The sequence below is a fragment of the Alosa pseudoharengus genome, unplaced genomic scaffold (assembly GCF_046254945.1).
Source record: "Alosa pseudoharengus isolate Yale_2024_CS ecotype anadromous, Long Island Sound unplaced genomic scaffold, YU_APseudo_1.1 YU_APseudo_1.1_scf_9, whole genome shotgun sequence".
NCBI lineage: Eukaryota > Metazoa > Chordata > Actinopteri > Clupeiformes > Clupeidae > Alosa > Alosa pseudoharengus.
This window is the reverse complement of record NW_027468881.1, coordinates 17,540,769-17,559,720: the sequence shown is the minus strand read 5'-3', so window position 1 is coordinate 17,559,720 and position 18,952 is coordinate 17,540,769. Positions and strand designations below refer to the sequence as shown.

General features: G+C 41.8%; 1 protein-coding gene across 1 annotated transcript in view; it reads left to right on the top strand.

Moving 5' to 3' along the window:
• The window catches only part of bcap31 (B cell receptor associated protein 31), a 26,186-nt gene extending 7,360 nt beyond the window's left edge, over nucleotides 1-18,826 (top strand). The window contains exons 6-8 of the mRNA XM_076276913.1: nucleotides 9,283-9,412; nucleotides 9,853-9,953; nucleotides 17,044-18,826. Of these exons, the coding sequence (XP_076133028.1) occupies nucleotides 9,283-9,412; nucleotides 9,853-9,953; nucleotides 17,044-17,079 (267 nt within the window). The 3' untranslated portion in view covers nucleotides 17,080-18,826. The remainder of the gene's footprint in view (nucleotides 1-9,282; nucleotides 9,413-9,852; nucleotides 9,954-17,043) is intronic.
• The last annotated feature ends 126 nt before the right edge of the window (nucleotides 18,827-18,952 follow it).

The window sequence follows — 18,952 nt, the reverse complement described above, 5'->3', positions numbered from 1 at the left end:
TTGCGTTAGGCCATGTCTGTGAATCAGCCCTTGAAACCCTCGAGTTTGACCCCATTTTAATGTTACAGTATGTAATCTTTCTAAAGAATTGGCCTGGCTGGCTCACCATGACTAACCTCTCGTGGTCTCTGCCTCACCGTCTGTCAGTTGTTTAGCTGGAAAGCTTGATGGGGTCCAGAGCTGTCAGTCAGTCAGTCATGTGTGTTGAGTTGTACTGGATCTATTCTCATTGTGTTGAAATGTAGTCAGGACAGGAACATACATTAAATAGTGGATGTGAATGTCAATGCTAAACAATGCTTATTAAAATGAGGAGCTATGTGTATGCTACAGTTATTAATGCTGTATTAAATGATGGTCACACTTGGCTATATCCAAAGAGCTTTTCACATCTGCAAACTTCTGTAAAAGTAATGAATTTTGTATATGTTGCAGATCAGTATAGCAACAGAACTCATTCTGTCATGGTACAAGTTGAGTGGGATGTTGAGAAAATGTGTCGCTGGCATTGTATTGATTACTCTGTGTTAGTCATTGAGTTCAACAAGACAAATACCATCCCCAGTGTGTCTAGGTGTTTGCACACACATAGCAACAGAGTCATACAACAAAAGCTGTGGCAGTCGGACTATTGATGAGTTCCTACATAAGAAAAATCTGCCCTAGTTACTTCGCCATAAATAGATCAAAGCACACCGTATGTTTGGAATCTCTTTCTCTTTCTCTGTCTATTTTTCTTCCTCTCTCTCTCTGTCTCGGCTTCTCTTGTTCTTTCTCTTGTTCTTTCACTTTTGTTCTTGTTTTCTCTCTCTCTCTCTCTCTCCCTCTCTCTCTCTCTCCCTCTCTCCCTCTCTCTCTCGGGACAGTAGCAGTGGAAGGAATGCTGACTGTTAAACGGCGACTAGAGCTATTTTCCATTCACAAATCTCATCAGAGGTGCAAAGCCCCGGGCCGGCCAATTGATTGGGCGTTGGTTGCCATCGCTCTGCTCGCCACTAGCTCTCCCATCCCCTCATTCATGCGGCCCCTCTGCATAGCTCTTCCATACAGGGCCCACCAGTCATGTTCCTCTCAATGGTGCCCTATTAATAGCCCCTGTGAGCCTGGGTCTACTACTTTTTTTATTTGCTCTACTACTTTGCTCCTCTTGCCAGGTTTGGCTGTTCGGCCCATAGTGGTCTGGACAGCTGCGGCCTGTCATAGCAGAGCATGTGATCGGGCAACTGGTGACGGACGTTATATTTAGTCCCCCCCGAGTGGATGTCATGCCTTTTGGAACAGCACAGCCGAGAGGCTCCAGTTGCACAACGGCCCTCTCGGGCTGCGTGCAGTGACCTGGGTCTAGTTGACCCACACGCATGCTACCGGCATGACCAACCTTCGTCACATGCTGGGTGACTGATGGCGCGCTGGCAAGACCCGGCAATGCGTGGACACTGTGTTATTTAACAAATGGCAGCCAGTCGCAAGGCTAAATGTATAGGAATGTATAGGGTTGATTGGGCGCGTGTGGTTTGTGTATGTGTGGGTTTCCCCTCTCAAACCCTCCTGTAATACGAGAGTGGCAACGCTAATCAACCAGCATGTGTTATTGTGATGATGACTTCGGAGCAGATATATGGCTTTTCCTGCTACATATATCTCATGTGCATTCTTACAGTAAGGAAGCCTGTCAGTTGCCAGCGTTCCTTTAGTGGTTGCACAACATGGATATGACCGTTTGGGAGACAGATGGCTGTAGTAGGATCTGCTGAGTGTGGATATGTGCTGATAGTATGCAAGTGTTTCATCGTGATTGGGGTGTTAATAATAAGGCAGTGTTGTGACGTAAGCAGCGGCTGATGGTGCCGGAAGAGATGTTGCTGGTGAAAGCAGTCTTGTAGTGGTGTATTAGTATGAGATCTTCTGATGCATATGGAGAAGGGCTCGCTGGGTTTTAGTTCCCATTCAAGCACTGCAGAAAATGGAACATCGCGGTAAATGATAGAAGTAAAATGGCAAACTAAAGTAGTACACTTGTGTTCCAACACAGTGACTGTAAATCACAAGCATGTTGTACATTATGAGCCTACCACATGTAAAATGAGGTTAACATTTAGCTGAGGTTAACATTTGATCAAAAGTATTTGTTTACCCGTGCGGAAATTATTTGTATACTAGAGCAAGTCCTTTGACGACCTTATCCTTAAGTGAACTAAGTTTTTGATTTCTTGGAACCACAGCTCTCTCTCTGAATCATCTTCTGTAATCAAATCTCCAGCAGTACTCGAGTTATGGTGGCGGAGATGTTATTTCATCGATCAGTTTAAAAATATTCTCCATGGAGGGCGCTCCTGTGCCAGTGAAGATTCAGTAACAGCTTGATGTGAATCCAGGATTGTAAAAATAGATTAAGTGCCTGAATACTGTGATGTCCATGCAGCAGCAGGGGAGGCTTCTAAGTATCGTCCAGTACATAAAGGCCATAAGTGAATCACCTATGCTTAGTAGAGCTTGACCAGATCATTGGTGCTGTGTGTACCGTTCTGTACATGTTCAGCTACAGGAACACTAGAGAGACTTATTGTTTTCATGACGGTTCTGTCTCTGATGAGTGTGTGTGTGTGCGTGCGTGCATGCCATGAGTTCTTTATTTTGATCCCAGTGGAAATGAAGTGGCGCTCCGTCAGCATATGGGGCTCCATATGCTCACCCAAGGTCACCCAAGGTCATATTCTTGGGTTTTATCGTCCATACGCTGCCTTTGATACTGAGCCATAATGACTGGAAAGATTACACTTACATTTATTCATGTACCACATGCTTTTATCTGAAGCATGAAATAACCATACCCATACTGGTTAGCCACTGGAAGGTTATGCTTTAAGATAATTATTTTTATTTTGTTTTGTAGATAACTCATACCAGTACTCACATCTTTATATTTACAGGGTCTTGCATAATCATATTTCTATCTTCACACATCAGGACTTTAGCATATCGAGACCTTGTCACACATCGGCCACAATCACACACATACACATATACATACACACTTACACATGCACATACACAGTGATGCACATTAATGTACACCTGGTTCTCCATCATAATGTACACCTGGTTGTTTGGCCCTCGCTTCTTTGCTAACCTTTGATTATAAAGTGTCCTATATCCTGTCATGAGGTTATGCCTGCGTGGTTTGTCTGTATTTTTCCAGTGTCATTGATATACAGACTGTCCCTGAGACTTATCTGCATTCCCTGGTGCTGTTTAGGATTCTGAGACGCCTGGCCACTCTACTGTCCCAGCAGGCTACGCTCATGGCCTCCAACGAGGCCTTCAAGAAGCAGGCCGAGGGAGCCAACGACGCTGCCAAGAGGTACATGGAGGAGAACGAGAAGCTGCAGGACGTGAGTCTAACACGGCGTAGCGTAACGCACGGCACGGCCTCCAATGTGGCCACACACCACACACACACACACACACACACACACATACACACACACTGAAACGAAACGCAACGGTTTTTGCACACAGTGTGCACTAGAACATAGACTGTATGAAAAGAACTGGAACATTCTTGAGGTCAGCACAAATGAAGGCGGGAAGGGATAGGGATGATGAGGGGGACACGGAACAACAAGTACAGCAAGCTTTTGGAGAGAGTGTAAAGAAATTGTAGAAAGCACACTCTGTAGTCTAGCGGTTCATTTGAATGGAGAAACCATGCGTTAATGAGAACAGCACAGTTCAGCATATATTTGGCAGGTGTATTATACCTCTGTGTGGGAGGTGTTGGCCAGACCTTCTCCAACTTGTGGGTTCGGTGCACTCTGCAGGATGCTATGCCCATCTGAATTGCTGGGGGGCGATGTTGCACACTAGGAATATATGAATGTGTGCCGATTAGAGTGCAAATGTTGAGGGGAAATGTTGTCTGCTGCTTTTTGCAGAGGTGTATTCTATGCATGTTTGCACAATGTTTCTACACCTGCGTTGTGAACATATTACAGTACAAAATTGTACTTGCAACACAGGCATGCCTTGAAAGATAAAGTAGGCTACTTTCCAATCCAATTTCTAGCCTTATTCTTCATTAGAGTCTTCATATGATGATCATGAGGTCTTCATGTGAAGAATTGCTGCATATACCTCAATATTTGGTTATATGATGAAGTGACTTACAAATAACAATGCAATAGTTAAAAATGTTGGTAAGACTACATAAAGGAAATAGCAATATTAAACAATAATGTTAATGCAATATCAATGATCAATAGCCTAATAAAAAATAAACAAATACCATAATATACAAACCATAACTCATAAAAAACACTTAATTGTAGTGATTTAGTTGTAATGGATCATAGTCAGACTGGATTTTGAGAACCACACAGCAAAGCATGTTTCAGACTTTCAGACTTTCTCTGGGTAGAATGAACCATGGGCTCTTATGGGATATCAATGATCGAGCTTGTATGCAGGAGGTTTGTTCTAATCCAATCTATTCAGGCAGATTAAGTCTACTTACTCCTGATGTAATGGTTTTACCCTCCTCACGGTTTGGTTTGTGCTATAGGTTGTGATCAGTTGGCGTTGTTGCAGTGATGAAACAAACTCAAAATTTGTACTTTCTCTTTCAAACAAAAAAAATACAGAGAAAACCTAACTCATCTGAAAGTGTATATTGTATGTATATGAATATAAAGTACATATGGGGATTGAATGGAATTGCTCTCATGCTCAGTTTATCAAAAAGGGCGGATCAGCCTTTTATAAATTGAAGTTGTACCAGATCATTAAAGTCATTACGCTACAGGGTACTTAAAATGCCGAACTGTAGGCATGTGAGCCGCTAGCTGCCGAGTGGTGAGTTGAGACAGGTGAAAACTGGTTTCTGTTTGGCCTCGCTTCAACCTCCAACAGATCTAACGCTATTGTGATGTAACAGGGGACATACATTCTATAAGGACTTCAGCTGCATCTCGCTGCGTGTGACTATTTTATTATTAAAAGCACCGGGCACATAAATTCTATAAGGACTTCAGCTGCATCTCGCTGCGTGTGACTATTTTATTACTAAAAGCACCGGGCAGCTGTCATTGATTTGATTGTCGAAGGCCATACTGTTCCGCTCGCATTCTGTGCGCTACTTTTGCCACCCCCCCGCCACCCCTATCTGCCCCACGCATTCATAACTGAGAACATTGATCTCCTAGATTGCGTCCTGGCCCAGAAGGTCGTCGTCAGCTACCACGTGCGACGCCCACATGCCACAGTTACACTTGTACACCGGGGCTGGCGCAGTGCACAACAGCAGCCATAAACCGACGTGAGCAACATGAGCGCTTGCTCTCTTGCGACAGAAGGGCCTACGAAATCTTATTTCAGTTCCATCGAGGTAGAGGCAGTTCTCTGAACCAGTAGGGTAGAGGGGAGGGTGGGTGGGTGGCTGAAGTGAAAGAATTTACAGCTGAGGAGAGAAACTGATATGTGTGGTCTTTTTCGAGAGCCGTATGTGGTCAGCCTTGGTCGGGTTGAGGTGACCTGCCCTTTCCAAGAGGCCCTGGTGGTGTTGATAGTCTGTCATGGGGTGCACGCTGACTGCACATGGGACCGTGCTGGTCTAATCATCACTGTTCCTCACCTTTTGAATAACTTTGTCATTCCTCAAGGAAAAAATCACGCACCATGCGGTCTCTCACTGCGACCCCTATCACTGCGTCAGCCCAGACACTGTATTGATCTTGAGGAAGATGAATCCCCTGTAGGCTCTAGGTCAAACTCGAGCTGAAAGGGTTAGGAAATCGGCATCGTTAGGACTCCGGGTAAACATCACATGCCATTGCCAATTTAGTCGTTTAGTCCCTGAAATGAGGGAAAACTCCGGGATTTCCATTCCAGTAATATATGTAACTCAAACCCAATGTTTCTCCATATCTCCTCCCTCCCACTAAGCAGTTATTGGACATGCATTGTCATTTTCTCCTTTTTGCAGATTTGCAACTGTGATTCATTTTCTTTTGAAAATGTGCGCTCTGTACTCATAGGCATAAATGGAGGAAGTGGAGAAAAGTTTTTTTTTTTTTCTAATTGCCATGGTGACGTCATTTCTGTGTCCCATTGATGATGGCGTTTCATAGTCATTACGCACACGCTGAACTCAAAGTGAACAAACTCTGTTTCAACTGAGTTGATTGAACTAACCCAGATCAGCTGTATTGGAACCAAAATCTCAGTTTCCCATCTCAGGGTCACTCAACCCAGAGTTCAGGGTTTGACAGAGAGTTTCTTAAACCTCCTTTCTGGAACACCCCCCTGGAGTCTGTCAATGAAATATTTCCAGGAGTCATGCACCCTTAAAGCAATCACTGTGAAAGATTCACAGATCAGCACAGGTCTTTGATAGGGACCCCTGTGCAGGTGTGCCGCTGGACCCTTTGTCCCTGTGGCTTCACTACTATTGCCACAGACTCGTTGCCATTCAATCTGCCATTCAATCCTGGGTTGGGGTCGACTTGATGGTGAAAAATGTAACCTTACCTTAACTGCAGTGCATGCAATTTAAGCATGGACTTTTGTAGTGCATTGCTTCTCATTGTCCATATCATTCCTTTATCAGGGGATATTATTCTCTTATCAGACCATGAAGGTCATTTTCCCTGGTGTCCTAGAGAATAATGACATATTTAGCGCTATTTCAGCAGTGGTGAAGCCATCAAATAGAATCTTACATGCAACCATGGTTTAGAATCGATGTAAAGGTGAATATCTAAATTTAATTCACTGGTACTTGGACCTAAAAAAAACCGAGCCCCTGAGAGCACTGATAATTGACAATGGCTATGTTGTCCAGTCCAATAATATACATCTCAGTTGCCATCATCTTTGGTTTGTCTCAAACGTATCACTCTCACACTTTGGATCACATCTATGTATAACATTCCTGTCATATTTAACGTTTAAACTCCAACAAAGCTGGTGATTTTTATTTTATTTCTAAATTTAGATGCAGGTTGAAATTGCCAGCAAAGAACATAGAAAAACATCTGACCCAGATACAAAGCAAGTCTTTTCCCCTCAGGGACACCTTAACCTTATTCTGTTTAAAATGATTTGAACAGAGAACTCCTCTCATCTAAACCTCCAGCTACAAAACTACTTATTTCTGGATTCGCTCAGACTAGCGAATAATGTCCCCCGGTAAGAACTTAACATATTGTCAGATTACTCTACAATCAAAGGCAGACGTCCAAATTGTCCTCAGATTCTTCATGTAAGTGCAGCAGTGAATGTGTTTCCTGTGTCCTGACGCTGCACTGGTGGTGCAGAAGTGCCTCGTTATCAGGTTGTTTTAAGTGGTTGGTTTTTTGCCTGCCTTGCAGGAGAAATAAGTGGCATTGCTATGGCTATGATAATGTTGTTTGGCTAGGGGAGAATTGGCTTGAAGATGCCACAGTAGCCCTGACGGTCTGAAGAAATAAAAGGGCAGAATAAAAGATGAATAAAGAAACCAAAGAACCACATCTCTTACAACTTAATTCATTGCAGTGATTGACCTTAATGACCTCGGTATCTTTTGTGATTCAGAAGTGATGTAAAAATTATCATCACACAACCACTCTGGTGGATATATTTTTTTACATTTTGATAATGCCACATGTGTTGGGTGAATGGATTATGAAGATGAAGTGCTCATCAACATAGACCTTAACACATTTGTTAACAAACTTGAAAGAAATAAGCCTTTTGTGTATATAGAAGATATCACATCCTTTACTATAACTCATGAAAAATGGGAATGTAAGATGTTGCATTTAAATTCTTGTTTAGTGTATTTATTGAGCAATTATTGTTTTCGGTGGTGTTTTTGTTTATTGGTTGTGTTTCTTAGAACACTTTTTCAAGATGTATTTTGTTTTTCAGAAGTTGATCCCATAACCATGTCTCCCCCGGTGTTTGCGTGTAATCGAATCTTCATTAGAAAGCTCTGCGTCTCCGAGTGCCAAGCCCTAATGAACATCCGGGCACCAAAACATGACTCTCACCTTTAATCCTGGCATTTTCCACCAATAATACGGACCTCTCCTCTCCAGGAAGTCAGTATGTTATTGGGGGAAGGGCTTGAAGTGGTCATTCCCTGACCTTCTCCGTTTTCCCCCACATCAGACTGGTTCAGGCTGGTTGTTGCCAGTCCACCGGTGGAATCCGTGTACTCCTATATCAAGAACACAGAACTCTTTCCAAGTAGCTACCAAGCTCTTAATATATTCCCATTTTATTGGTAAGGACATATGTATTCAAAGAGTGTATTTCGATAGTTTGCGGGTAGAGTTTGGAAAACCATGCAATGACAACGGTGCCAAGCTAATTGTATTTGGCACACCACACAGTCGTGCTGGCATGGGTGCAGTTGTACTTCAGTAGTGCTGCAACTGGCATTGCTTACCAATGTGTTTCGATGTGTTTGATTCACGATGGGGAATAAGATTGCTGCTGCCATGGCGGCTTTCATAATAGCTGATGGCCTTTATAGCTTTACTCGGGTTACACTGACATTTTAGAATGGGACTTAACACAGGACTTTATACAACATCGTACGTCCAAACTATAACGTCTTTCAGTGTAGTATGCCACAGGTTACCCAAAGTGTACTTGTGGTATTTTTAATACCCTGTAATTAATGAGGCACTTCCAGTGAACAGGCAGTGGGGAACAGTCCCTACTCCCTACTGCCAAGCTTTCAAAGAAGATGAAGTAGTAAATGCCCTCATAATAGACAGAAAGTGAGTGCTTGGTTTTAAATTTAAATTCTCAGATTCTGAGAAGCATCCAGCTTTAGGCGGTAGAGGTGCAGTTCAGAGGTGTGGTGGTTCATGGCTTACCTAAAGCCTACACCGGTGCAGCAGATGGCCGTCTGCTTACCAACGGCCCTTAAGCTGGGGACATACAATATCTCTCTCTCTCTCTCTCTCTCTCTCTCTCTCTCTCTCTCTCTCTCTCTCTCTCTCTCTCTCTCTCTCTCTCTCTCTCTCTCTCTCTCTCTCTCTCTCTCTCTCTCTCTCTCTCATACTCTCTCAGCTAATTCAGATATGAAGGAGATGAGCTAAAGTTATGCTAAACAGGATCCTTATGAACAGTGAGACTGATAAGCAAACTGATAGACTGAGTTAATACAAAGCATTTATATATATATCCGGATACTACGCACGCACACACACACACACCCATGCACGGTCAGTAAGGACTGCAGACTTCAGCATCATGTCATCACACAAACACTCATGTCTCCTTTGACAGACACTTCGGGAGGCCGGGATCGAGATCCCAGAGGTGGGTGCCAAGCCCGGACCCAGCGTGCAGGACGAGAACAAGACCCTCAAGGGGGAGGTGAAGAAGCTGAAGGACGAGCTCGACAACACCAAAAAAGGTACTAACCGACCAATTGGTATCCTGTTCCGAGGCCTTTATTGTTTAGGCCTTCATGGGATTGGTTTCCTGTTCTGAGTCCTTTAATGTTTAGGCCTTCATGGGATTGGTTTCCTGTTCCGAGGCCTTTATTGTTCATGTCTTCATGGGATTGGTGTCCTGTTCCAGGTCCTTTAATGTTTAGGCCTTCATGGGATTGGTGTCCTGTTCCGAGTCCTTTAATGTTTAGGCCTACATGGGATTGGTTTCCTGTTCCGAGCCCTTTAGTGTTTAGGCCTTCATGGGATTGGTGTCCTGTTCCGAGTCCTGTTCCTGGTGTCTGGTCATTGTATGAGGATTTTCTGTAGACCAGTACAAAATTGATGGTATTCTTGAAAGCGCTTTGCTTTTCATTCTGTATATAGATTTAAATGTTCTCTCTCTGATTGTGTCTGTCTGCAGCCCTTCAGAAATCTGACAGTGATGTGAAGGCCATGAAGAAGCAAGCGGAGAACCTCACCGTTGAGTATGACCGCCTGTTGGAGGAGCATGGAAAGCTACAGGTATGTACACACAAACACACTCAGTTGCGAAATATGCCCCATCTCACAATGTTAAAGAAAGTAGAAAATAGAACCCCAGATCCACTCCGTTTCCAGATCTGCTTGATTGTTTCACTCCCTTCACCAAGTGTCATGAAAATGAGGTGCTTTCAGATTCTTTTAACAGAGGCGAATATTTGCGACAAACATGTCGTCTTCTAACTGTGAGATTTGAAAGATTTTGGGTGAGCACTCACTATTCCATGGGCAACTCTCCATCCAGTGTCCCTGGACACAGAGAACTACCTTCTCAGACTGCGAGTATTTTGAAACGTTGGCGTCAAACTCAAGGCAAAAAAGAAAAAAACTGTTTGCGAATGTTGTTTGCAGCTATGTTTGAATGCACCGGCAGTCACATCCTGTCAAGATGTCAAGCTTTGCATATGTAGTTCTTTGATGGTTGTTTTGCCATTGGTGATTTAATAATTATGAAATCAACTGTATTAATCATATTTGTCCTGAAATGTCAGAGCTATAGTTTGCATCTATGAACTGGATATGTTTGCATTTTGATCATCCAGTATTGGCTTGACACTCAGTGATTTGATTTGTTCCCCCAAACATCATGCACGTAGTTTATTAAAGGTAAAGGTGGTTGATGTTTAGCAGATTTCTTATTTTTTTTATCCACAAGCATTGCAGACTTATAGCTTGAGGTTCAGGTACTGAGACTTGGCCAATGAGTCTTCAGGCGCCAACGCTTCTGCAGCTCCATCACACTCAAACACACGCATGTAGGGGCCTGTTGCGATGTGGTTTACCATATTTTATTCATCTGAAAAAACAACTATAGGTTTCATAATATTATTGCAGGATGCCATGTACAGTTTTCTTGGGGTGCTTCATTTGACCGCAGCAATAAAGCAGCATTATTAGTTTAGTTCATTCACTTTTAATATTGCGATTGCGATTTGCAATGATTTTTGAATGTTAATCAATTGATTCAGTTAAATATTCCAAATGTCTCTTTAATTTGATTGATGCACAAGAAGCACTGCATCCGCGATCGACTGTAAAGCTCACCAATCAGAAGTGGCATAGTCAGTAAGGATGAAATGAATATAAAAGTCAGAAATTTGACGAAAGCTACGATTATTTGTAGCTTTTGCGATTGGGTAATTGCGTTGGTTCATATTGTGATTGCGATAATTGTGCAGCCCTTGTCAAAATGACAAACTAAAACTGATCTGCTGCCTGTTGATTATAAAGAATATAAGGTCTGCATGTGCAACTAACGCTTATTTTCTTAGTTGATTAACTAAGAACTATTCGTCACCATCTTACTACGATTCCGCACAAGATGGCGGAAACTGGAGGAAGTTGGTAATTCACCGACTATTCTTCCGGTTGCTGTCATCTTGCGAGGAGTTGGAGGTACAGTAATGCTGACTGTAAAGATGGCCCTTTTTTATACCCTATTTATTTATTCTTTATACATACAAAGGTAAAATGCTTTGTTTTGTCTACAGGGACCCTCTCTACAATAGCATAGAAGTGTAATGATATTTGACCCTTGTCAGGGGCTTAAAGTAGTGATTGACTTTGTAATGAGCTTGCCCTTAAAGCTATGTTATATGCTATTAACTTGTGAATGCATAATCTGGTTTTACTCAAAACTACTCAGATTAATGTCACTTTGGTCCCAAGCGAAAGAATACACTTGTTAACACCCAAAAATACACCCTAGGTTGTTCTTAGAGATGAGTTCTCCTTTAGTAGTTGACAACTAATTTATTAATCAATCAATTGTTGCCACTGCTCTAACTGCGGCTAGGTTACATTTGCAGCTCATTGGGAATCTGTGCATCGTATTTTGTGCAAAAAACAGGTACTTGTTCACAATCTATGAAAATAAGGAACGTTCAAAATAAAGTTAGATAGTTCAACTTTTTGGTTACTCACTGTGGCCGGAAATTAGTATCAAGATGTAATCCGATACTGTCTGGAATGGTGTAAATTAGGGCTGTCAAAATAACTGATTAATTTTGATTAATTCATTTGAGAAAAAATATCTGATTAAAAAAATTTGTGCAGATTAATCGATTCCGTATGACCTTTGACCCCGAGCCGTTCTAGTCAGTAAAATTTAGACTGTAATATGAAGGAGAGAGAAGAAAACGTGCTGCCTGGATCATTGATTGGAACATTTACTTTTAAAAAACGGCCTGATGGTGTTGATAAAAAATAAAGTGTTGAAAATAAAGTCCTCTGCAATCAAATACCTTGTATGTGAAAAAAAAAACTTCTTTCCGAAGCACTTTTTAATTTATTTCCTTAGCATATTAGGTCATATCATAGATTATTATGGCAATTATTTGAACAGTGAAAATAATAATAAAAGAGTTTTTGAACTTTAATGCTGATTATTCAATGATTCATTAGAATTTAAATATTTAAAATACTTTCATAGCAAAAAATATATATGCGATTAATTTAGATTAATTAATCACAGAGTATGTAATTAATTAGATTAATTTTTTTAATCGATTGACAGCCCTAGTGTAAATATATGTTATAAAAACGGGGAAACTTGCAAGCCTTAACTCATAAAATAGATATACTGCTGCACTTATACAGCAAATTGTTTTGATTTTGAAACATACAGGTTTCTGCATGTAAAGAATGGAAAAGGTGCACAACTGTGCTTTAGTATCCAATATTTATTTCATACATGTCTTTAGTGAGTCAGGTCTTGACCTTTTTCATAGTTCATACTGGCCTTCTGGTGAACTTTGTTTCTGGATTGTGTGATGAAATGAATGAGGAAATTGCCTTACATCCCAATGTGATGTTGTGCACGTAGGTACTGTAGGTTTATGAATCTCAAAGGTTTATGACCCTCAAAGTTGCACTCTACCGTCAAACAATAGTTACCCTAGAGACCAGTAATGATACATAAACACACAAACTTGGGCAAAAACGTTTAGTATACACTTGTGGTGATAGCCTACAGTTAATGTGAATCGCTGACTATAACCAATGTAGAAGATTTGCACCAAATAGTAATTTTTGTCACGATTTCTATGACGATCTCCATGCATGTTCAGTAGCCTATATTTTTCATTTAGTCAAGCAGTGACATGTGGTTTAATCAGTGTTGGGCAAGTTACTTCAAAATCGTAATATATTATGTATTACTTATTACTGTCATTTCAAAGTAATTCATTACATTATAATATTACTGTCTCTGAATTGTAAGGCATTACACTACTATTGTATTACTTTTAAGTTACTTTTACCAAATATGGATTTGGAATTCTAAATGCTGTTTATTATGCTCAATGCAGCTCATTGCACTTCTAATGGAGGGTGATGTGGTACAACATAATGACTGAGCTAGGCTTAAGGCTACAGTAGAATGCAATAGGTGCAGTGATGGCTCATGATGCAATACAAGGAACAATCATAGCCAGAATTTTGTTTTAAGAAGACAAAAGGTCAAAGTCTGGTCAATTGTGATAGAAATGCTGTAACTTTAGGCTTAGGCCTACTCATTACAATCAACAGAGAGCCCACTACCTGTATATTGTAACCCAAAACTTAAAGACATGTCAAGATAGGCTACACAGTGCAGCTACTGGCCATTTTGGTGCCCTAACTAGTAGTCATTGTGGTTGAGATATCTGACATTTTTCTGTTAAAGATTGGCATGGAGACAATGGGACATGGTTGCCTTTGTCAGTGTCCTTATGTGAACTTGCACAGGTCAACTTGCTCATCTTTACTTGCGTACCACTTCACACCAGTGCTTCAGACCAGAGCTGATGCTTCAGCAATAGCCGTCACTGAAAAGCTGTAAGTGTTGTTGAACACAGCTGTTCTCACATTAGCTGATTGCGATAAACATAAACCATTGTTGCCTAATTACCAATTATTCATTACACCTGTCTGTAGTATCTACTTTTTTTGTGTTTTTCACATATAGTATTTTGCAGTATTTTTAAAATTACAAAATTACTATTTTGCATTTGAAACACATATTACATGTTTCAGAAATACTACCCATCCCTGGGAACAGGCAGATTACTAGTTGGCCATATAATGACATACTTAGGTTAATACTGTATTTCACCAGTTAGGGCACAAAAATGGCCAGTAGCTGCACTGTGTAGCCTATCTTGACATGTCTTTAAGTTTTGGGTTACAATATACAGGTAGTGGGCTCTCTGTTGATTTTAATGAGTAGGCCTAAGCCTAAAGTTACAGCATTTCTATCACAATTGACCAGACTTTGACCTTTTGTCTTCTTTTAACAAAATTCTGGCTATGATTGTTCCTTGTATTGCATCATGAGCCATCACTGCACTTATTGCATTCTACTGTTGTTAGCCTTAAGCCTAGCTCAGTCATTATGTTGTACCACATCACCCTCCATTAGAAGTGCAATGAGCTGCATTGAGCATAATAAACTGCATTTAGAATTCCAAATCCATATTTCCAGATATTTTGGTAAAAGTAACTTAAAAGTAATACAATAGTAGTGTAATGCCTTACAATTCAGAGACAGTAATATTATAATGTAATGAATTACTTTGAAATGACAGTAATAAGTAATACATAATATATTACGATTTTGAAGTAACTTGCCCAACACTGATTAAACCACATGTCACTGCTTGACTAAATGAAAAATATAGGCTACTGAACATGCATGGAGATCGTCATAGTTGACAGAAATTACGATACTGATTATATAATAACCTATAGGTCCAAATCTAAATGATTGGGTTCAGTTTATGAAGTGTTGCTACAGCATGATACTGTGTGTTTGTTATTTATGGGGGGGAATCAGGGGGGGATTTTGGTATCTGTGGGCTTGTGTGTGTGTGTGTGTGTGTGGGGGGGGGGTCGTCGGTCCAGTAGTGGGCCGGTCCAGGAGAAAATTGCCAGGGCCGAATTTTGTTCCCAGTCCGACCCTGTGTGGGTTGCTTTTGCGGCCGCGTAAGCTGCAAAGCAATGCGTGAAACACTAGAAAGGGTGTGTCGCGATTCTGCCTTTTCACACCGCGACACAGTATCGTGGATATGAATGTCGCGATTTCGGTTTCGAATCGTAGGCTATATCGTTACAGCCCTAATGTCAGTCATTGTCATGGACATAGACAATGTTTATGTGACAGGTCATGTTAGACATCATTTCTAGTGGTAAACGCAATTAAGCTGTGACCCTAAATATTTGAGGTAGGATATGGATTTACTTAAATTGAGACAAAATGGGACAGAAACCCCAGTGTGCAGTGTTCACTGAATTGCTGGCATATGAGAAAAAATGCCACATGGAAGCAAAGCTCACCTGACTTTGAAAGGTGACATCAGGAATTGAAGACTTCACAAATGTAATGCCAAACATCAGCATGTTCCAAACAAGAAGGCCTACAGGCACTTTGCATGTGCACATATCTTAACATGTAGCTCCCCGTATCCGTTGGCTTGATCGCTAAAAAAAATATATGGGTCGCGACTTCATGAACATGGGAAATTGTCGGTCCCAAAGCCAGATCAGTTTAAAACCACTGGTCTAAGGCAACTGTATTTTTTTGACAGAGTGCAACTTTGAGGTTCATAAATCTACCTGTAGGTGCACAAAACCTTTTACTTACAGTATTCATTATCTGGTGCCAGACCGCTGCGTAATGGCATACTGTATACTGTATATCAGTTTAAGGGGCAGGGAGAAGTAGTGTTAGTGATGGTAAGATGACCCTGGGATCGCTAACTGAACTTACTTTGGATGAAAGGGTCTTCTAAATTCTACTCACTTTACCACTCAGCATCTTTAGGGTGGTGTATGACCTCTGAGGGATTTGGTCAGGTGTGGTCAGATGTTTTAAGTCATTACTGGAGTGACTCACTGTTTCCCAACAGGTATCTGATAAGTAACCCCCCCCCCCCCCACACACACACACACACACACACACACACACACACACACACAAGTACAGTCAGTATTACTCATCCACTGCTGTAAAAATAACTGCATTCACTGCATGTCTTAATATGGTGCTGCACAACTTGCATACCATCAGGTGCACCAGAAAGCAAGAGCAGACATGTTGGCCTCTCCTGGACAAGCACATTTAATAATTAAAATAAAGATATTAATATGAAATAAGATGAGAAAAACAAAAACAGGCCAGATGAGGAAGTACTGTGGTATTAGTCCACAGCTCCACCGGCAGCTCATTGGCAGCTCATCACTAGATTATGTCTGAAAAGCAGCTAGGCCTCTTTATGTCTGTTTATCTGCCCTCTAATCATAAACAGGTCTCATTTTTGGAGATTGTAAACAGCGATGATGGACAGTAAAGATCGGTCTTATTGCGGTACTCGTCACAAATGTGTCTTCATGTTATGTGACCTTTGTCAGTAGAGATTGATGACTGAGTCTATATGCTGGAGTGTTTGTGGTCTCAGTAACCGAGGGCTTTGCTGTCTGCATCTGTAACTGCATCCTTGCCTGTGTGCACATCATCTATGTGTTGGGATCGCTGCACGGCCCCAAGGCTGTAGGTATGCAGTCAACAGGTGGCAGGAGGGCACGTGTGCCGGTGCGCGCCACCATCTCACGTGGGCTTTCGTTGGCCCCCCGGTTTCCTTGAACTCGCTGCAACCTCCAGAATAAGACTACTTAATGACTTCCAACCTCTGTGTGTGTGTGTGTGTGTGTGTACGCGCACGGTTGGATGTCTCTTCTGTATTGAAGTGTAAATAAATAAGTGTGCCTGGTTCTACATTTAGAGCCCTTTCACTGTCCCAACTGTATGACGTTGACGTTTCATTGGTCAGTTTACTGCAGTGCTATGCTGTCACCACAGCAACCCATAGCTTCCTGATCACTAAAGAGCTGACAGGAGATAGTCACCGACCAAAGAACAATACCATTTTCAATTGTGTTCCATCACTAGAAGTTAGGAGTAATGCCATGGGTTTAAAAGTCCACACGAGGCAAAGACCTAATATAGAATTGCCCACCACTGTTTTCTCTACATTATGTTTTGTTTTCTTTACCCACTATTAGTTATATTTAATATAAAACATCTTGTGTTCTGCAGGCAAGTGCCGACTCCCAGGATAAGAAGTCCAATTGATCAGCTGAAGGTGTTTTGCTCCTCATCACCTCACAGACCTCCTCTTCCTCCTCTTCCTGTTTGCTCATAAAGGACGTGAGTGCTTTATGCCGCTAGGTGAAAGCACTGTCCATTACTCTACCTGTGAAACCTCCCCACCTGCACACATCTGGGAGACGCAAGGCAAATATTCAATGGCCTGCTGGCCCAATGGTTCCCTTTTGCTTTGCATTTGATTTGGTTTTGTTATATGCATGTGTGTGTGTACATATACATATACACACAGTTCGTACACATTCTTTTTATATTTACTATTATTGTTTGTTTACATTCCTTTTTTCATGCTAACCCGCTTATTTCTTTGATTTATTTTATTCCCTTCACTGTACTGTGGGACGAGTGCTCATTCCACAGCTTTCACGTGGTGATCAGTGTCGTCCAATAGGACCAAAACCAGCTGCTCTTCAGGAGTGGCTACAGTGGAATGTTTAAACAGTTTCATATCTGTCAACATCTATAGATATAATTTAAGTAATTACCTGAGTTTGATATCTGAGTCATAACGCTCTTGTGTTTTCAAAAGACATGGATGGTCATGTATGTATGTATGTATGTATGTATGTACGTATGTATGTTGGCATTGGAAGTGTATGTATGTATGTTGGCATTGGAAGTGTATCATCATCAAGTGCATCATGCCTCAAGTCCGTGGTCTACTGAATCATTCCCCTTCAGTGTTCTCACGGTCGGTTTGATGGCAGTGTGAGGCACATGATTTGACTTGGCTGCAGCCGGTTAAGGCTGGATCCCAAGCCCCGTGCAGAGTCTGCATAATTGGATCCTCTGCCCCATGTACTGTAATCTACAGGCGAAGTGTAGTGCCCTGGCAGCGGTGGGCAACGTGCCTTTAGGGGCACAGCCACAGATTGGGTTTCAAAACATGCTGGGGGCCAGTCCTACATGCCCATGTCTCAAACCCGAACCTAAAAATGGTAGACTCTGCTGAAATTCAGTCCGTGTTGCCAATCATTGTTAATGTGAAAAAGGTTATTTCCCTTCCTTATATTGCCTCATATCGCTCTCTGTTTAAGCCTGACTGGGCCAACGTATGCTCTGTACTGCTCTGCACCCAGTTTTTGTGACCGAGTTGTGTGTACAGTATCACTGGTAAGAAGCTGGCCGTTAAGTTTGTTCAGTGCTTTGCAGCGCTGTTCCTGTCTTTTTAGCTGGTAGCTGGTCTAGTGGATGCTGTACAGATAAATCTTCCCCAGGCGTGACCCCCAAGAGTGGCAGGACTTGACACCTGTCACTCTGCCTTTTCAGCAGGTGATCTCTGAGCACGGCCTGTCAGCTCACGTCCGGCATTCGCTGCGGCCAGCAGTGCCCTCTGCTTCGTACCACGAATGACATCATGAATTGTGGCACCTGGTAAAAATAGGCACCTGCAGAAAAGCCCCCCCAGTGGTATGGGCATGAGGGCAGCTGTTGACCGCCACCGGGTCTAAGGAAGCGTTAGCCCCCCGGGGACGACGCTAGATTATTTTGTGTGATGTAACGATGGCATATGGTTTCCCACACTTTTAAGAATGGGCCTGGGAAGAAGACTCACTGCTCTGTGGCTTCAGGCGATGGCAATAGTGCTGTTGTTAGGATTATCTTTCTGGAATGGGCCGTTAGGTATTGTCACGATGTGTGTTGGTGTGAAAGGGTTTTCTGGCTGTAACATTTGTAATTGGCAAGTCAATAAAGTAAATAAAATAAAAACAAATGTCATGTGTCATTCATAATTTCAATCAAATGTTATTATGCAACTCTATATACTATTCTATACTATACTATAGTATAACAACTAATTGTCTCAATACTCTTTACAGAACCCAGACACTAACCCTAG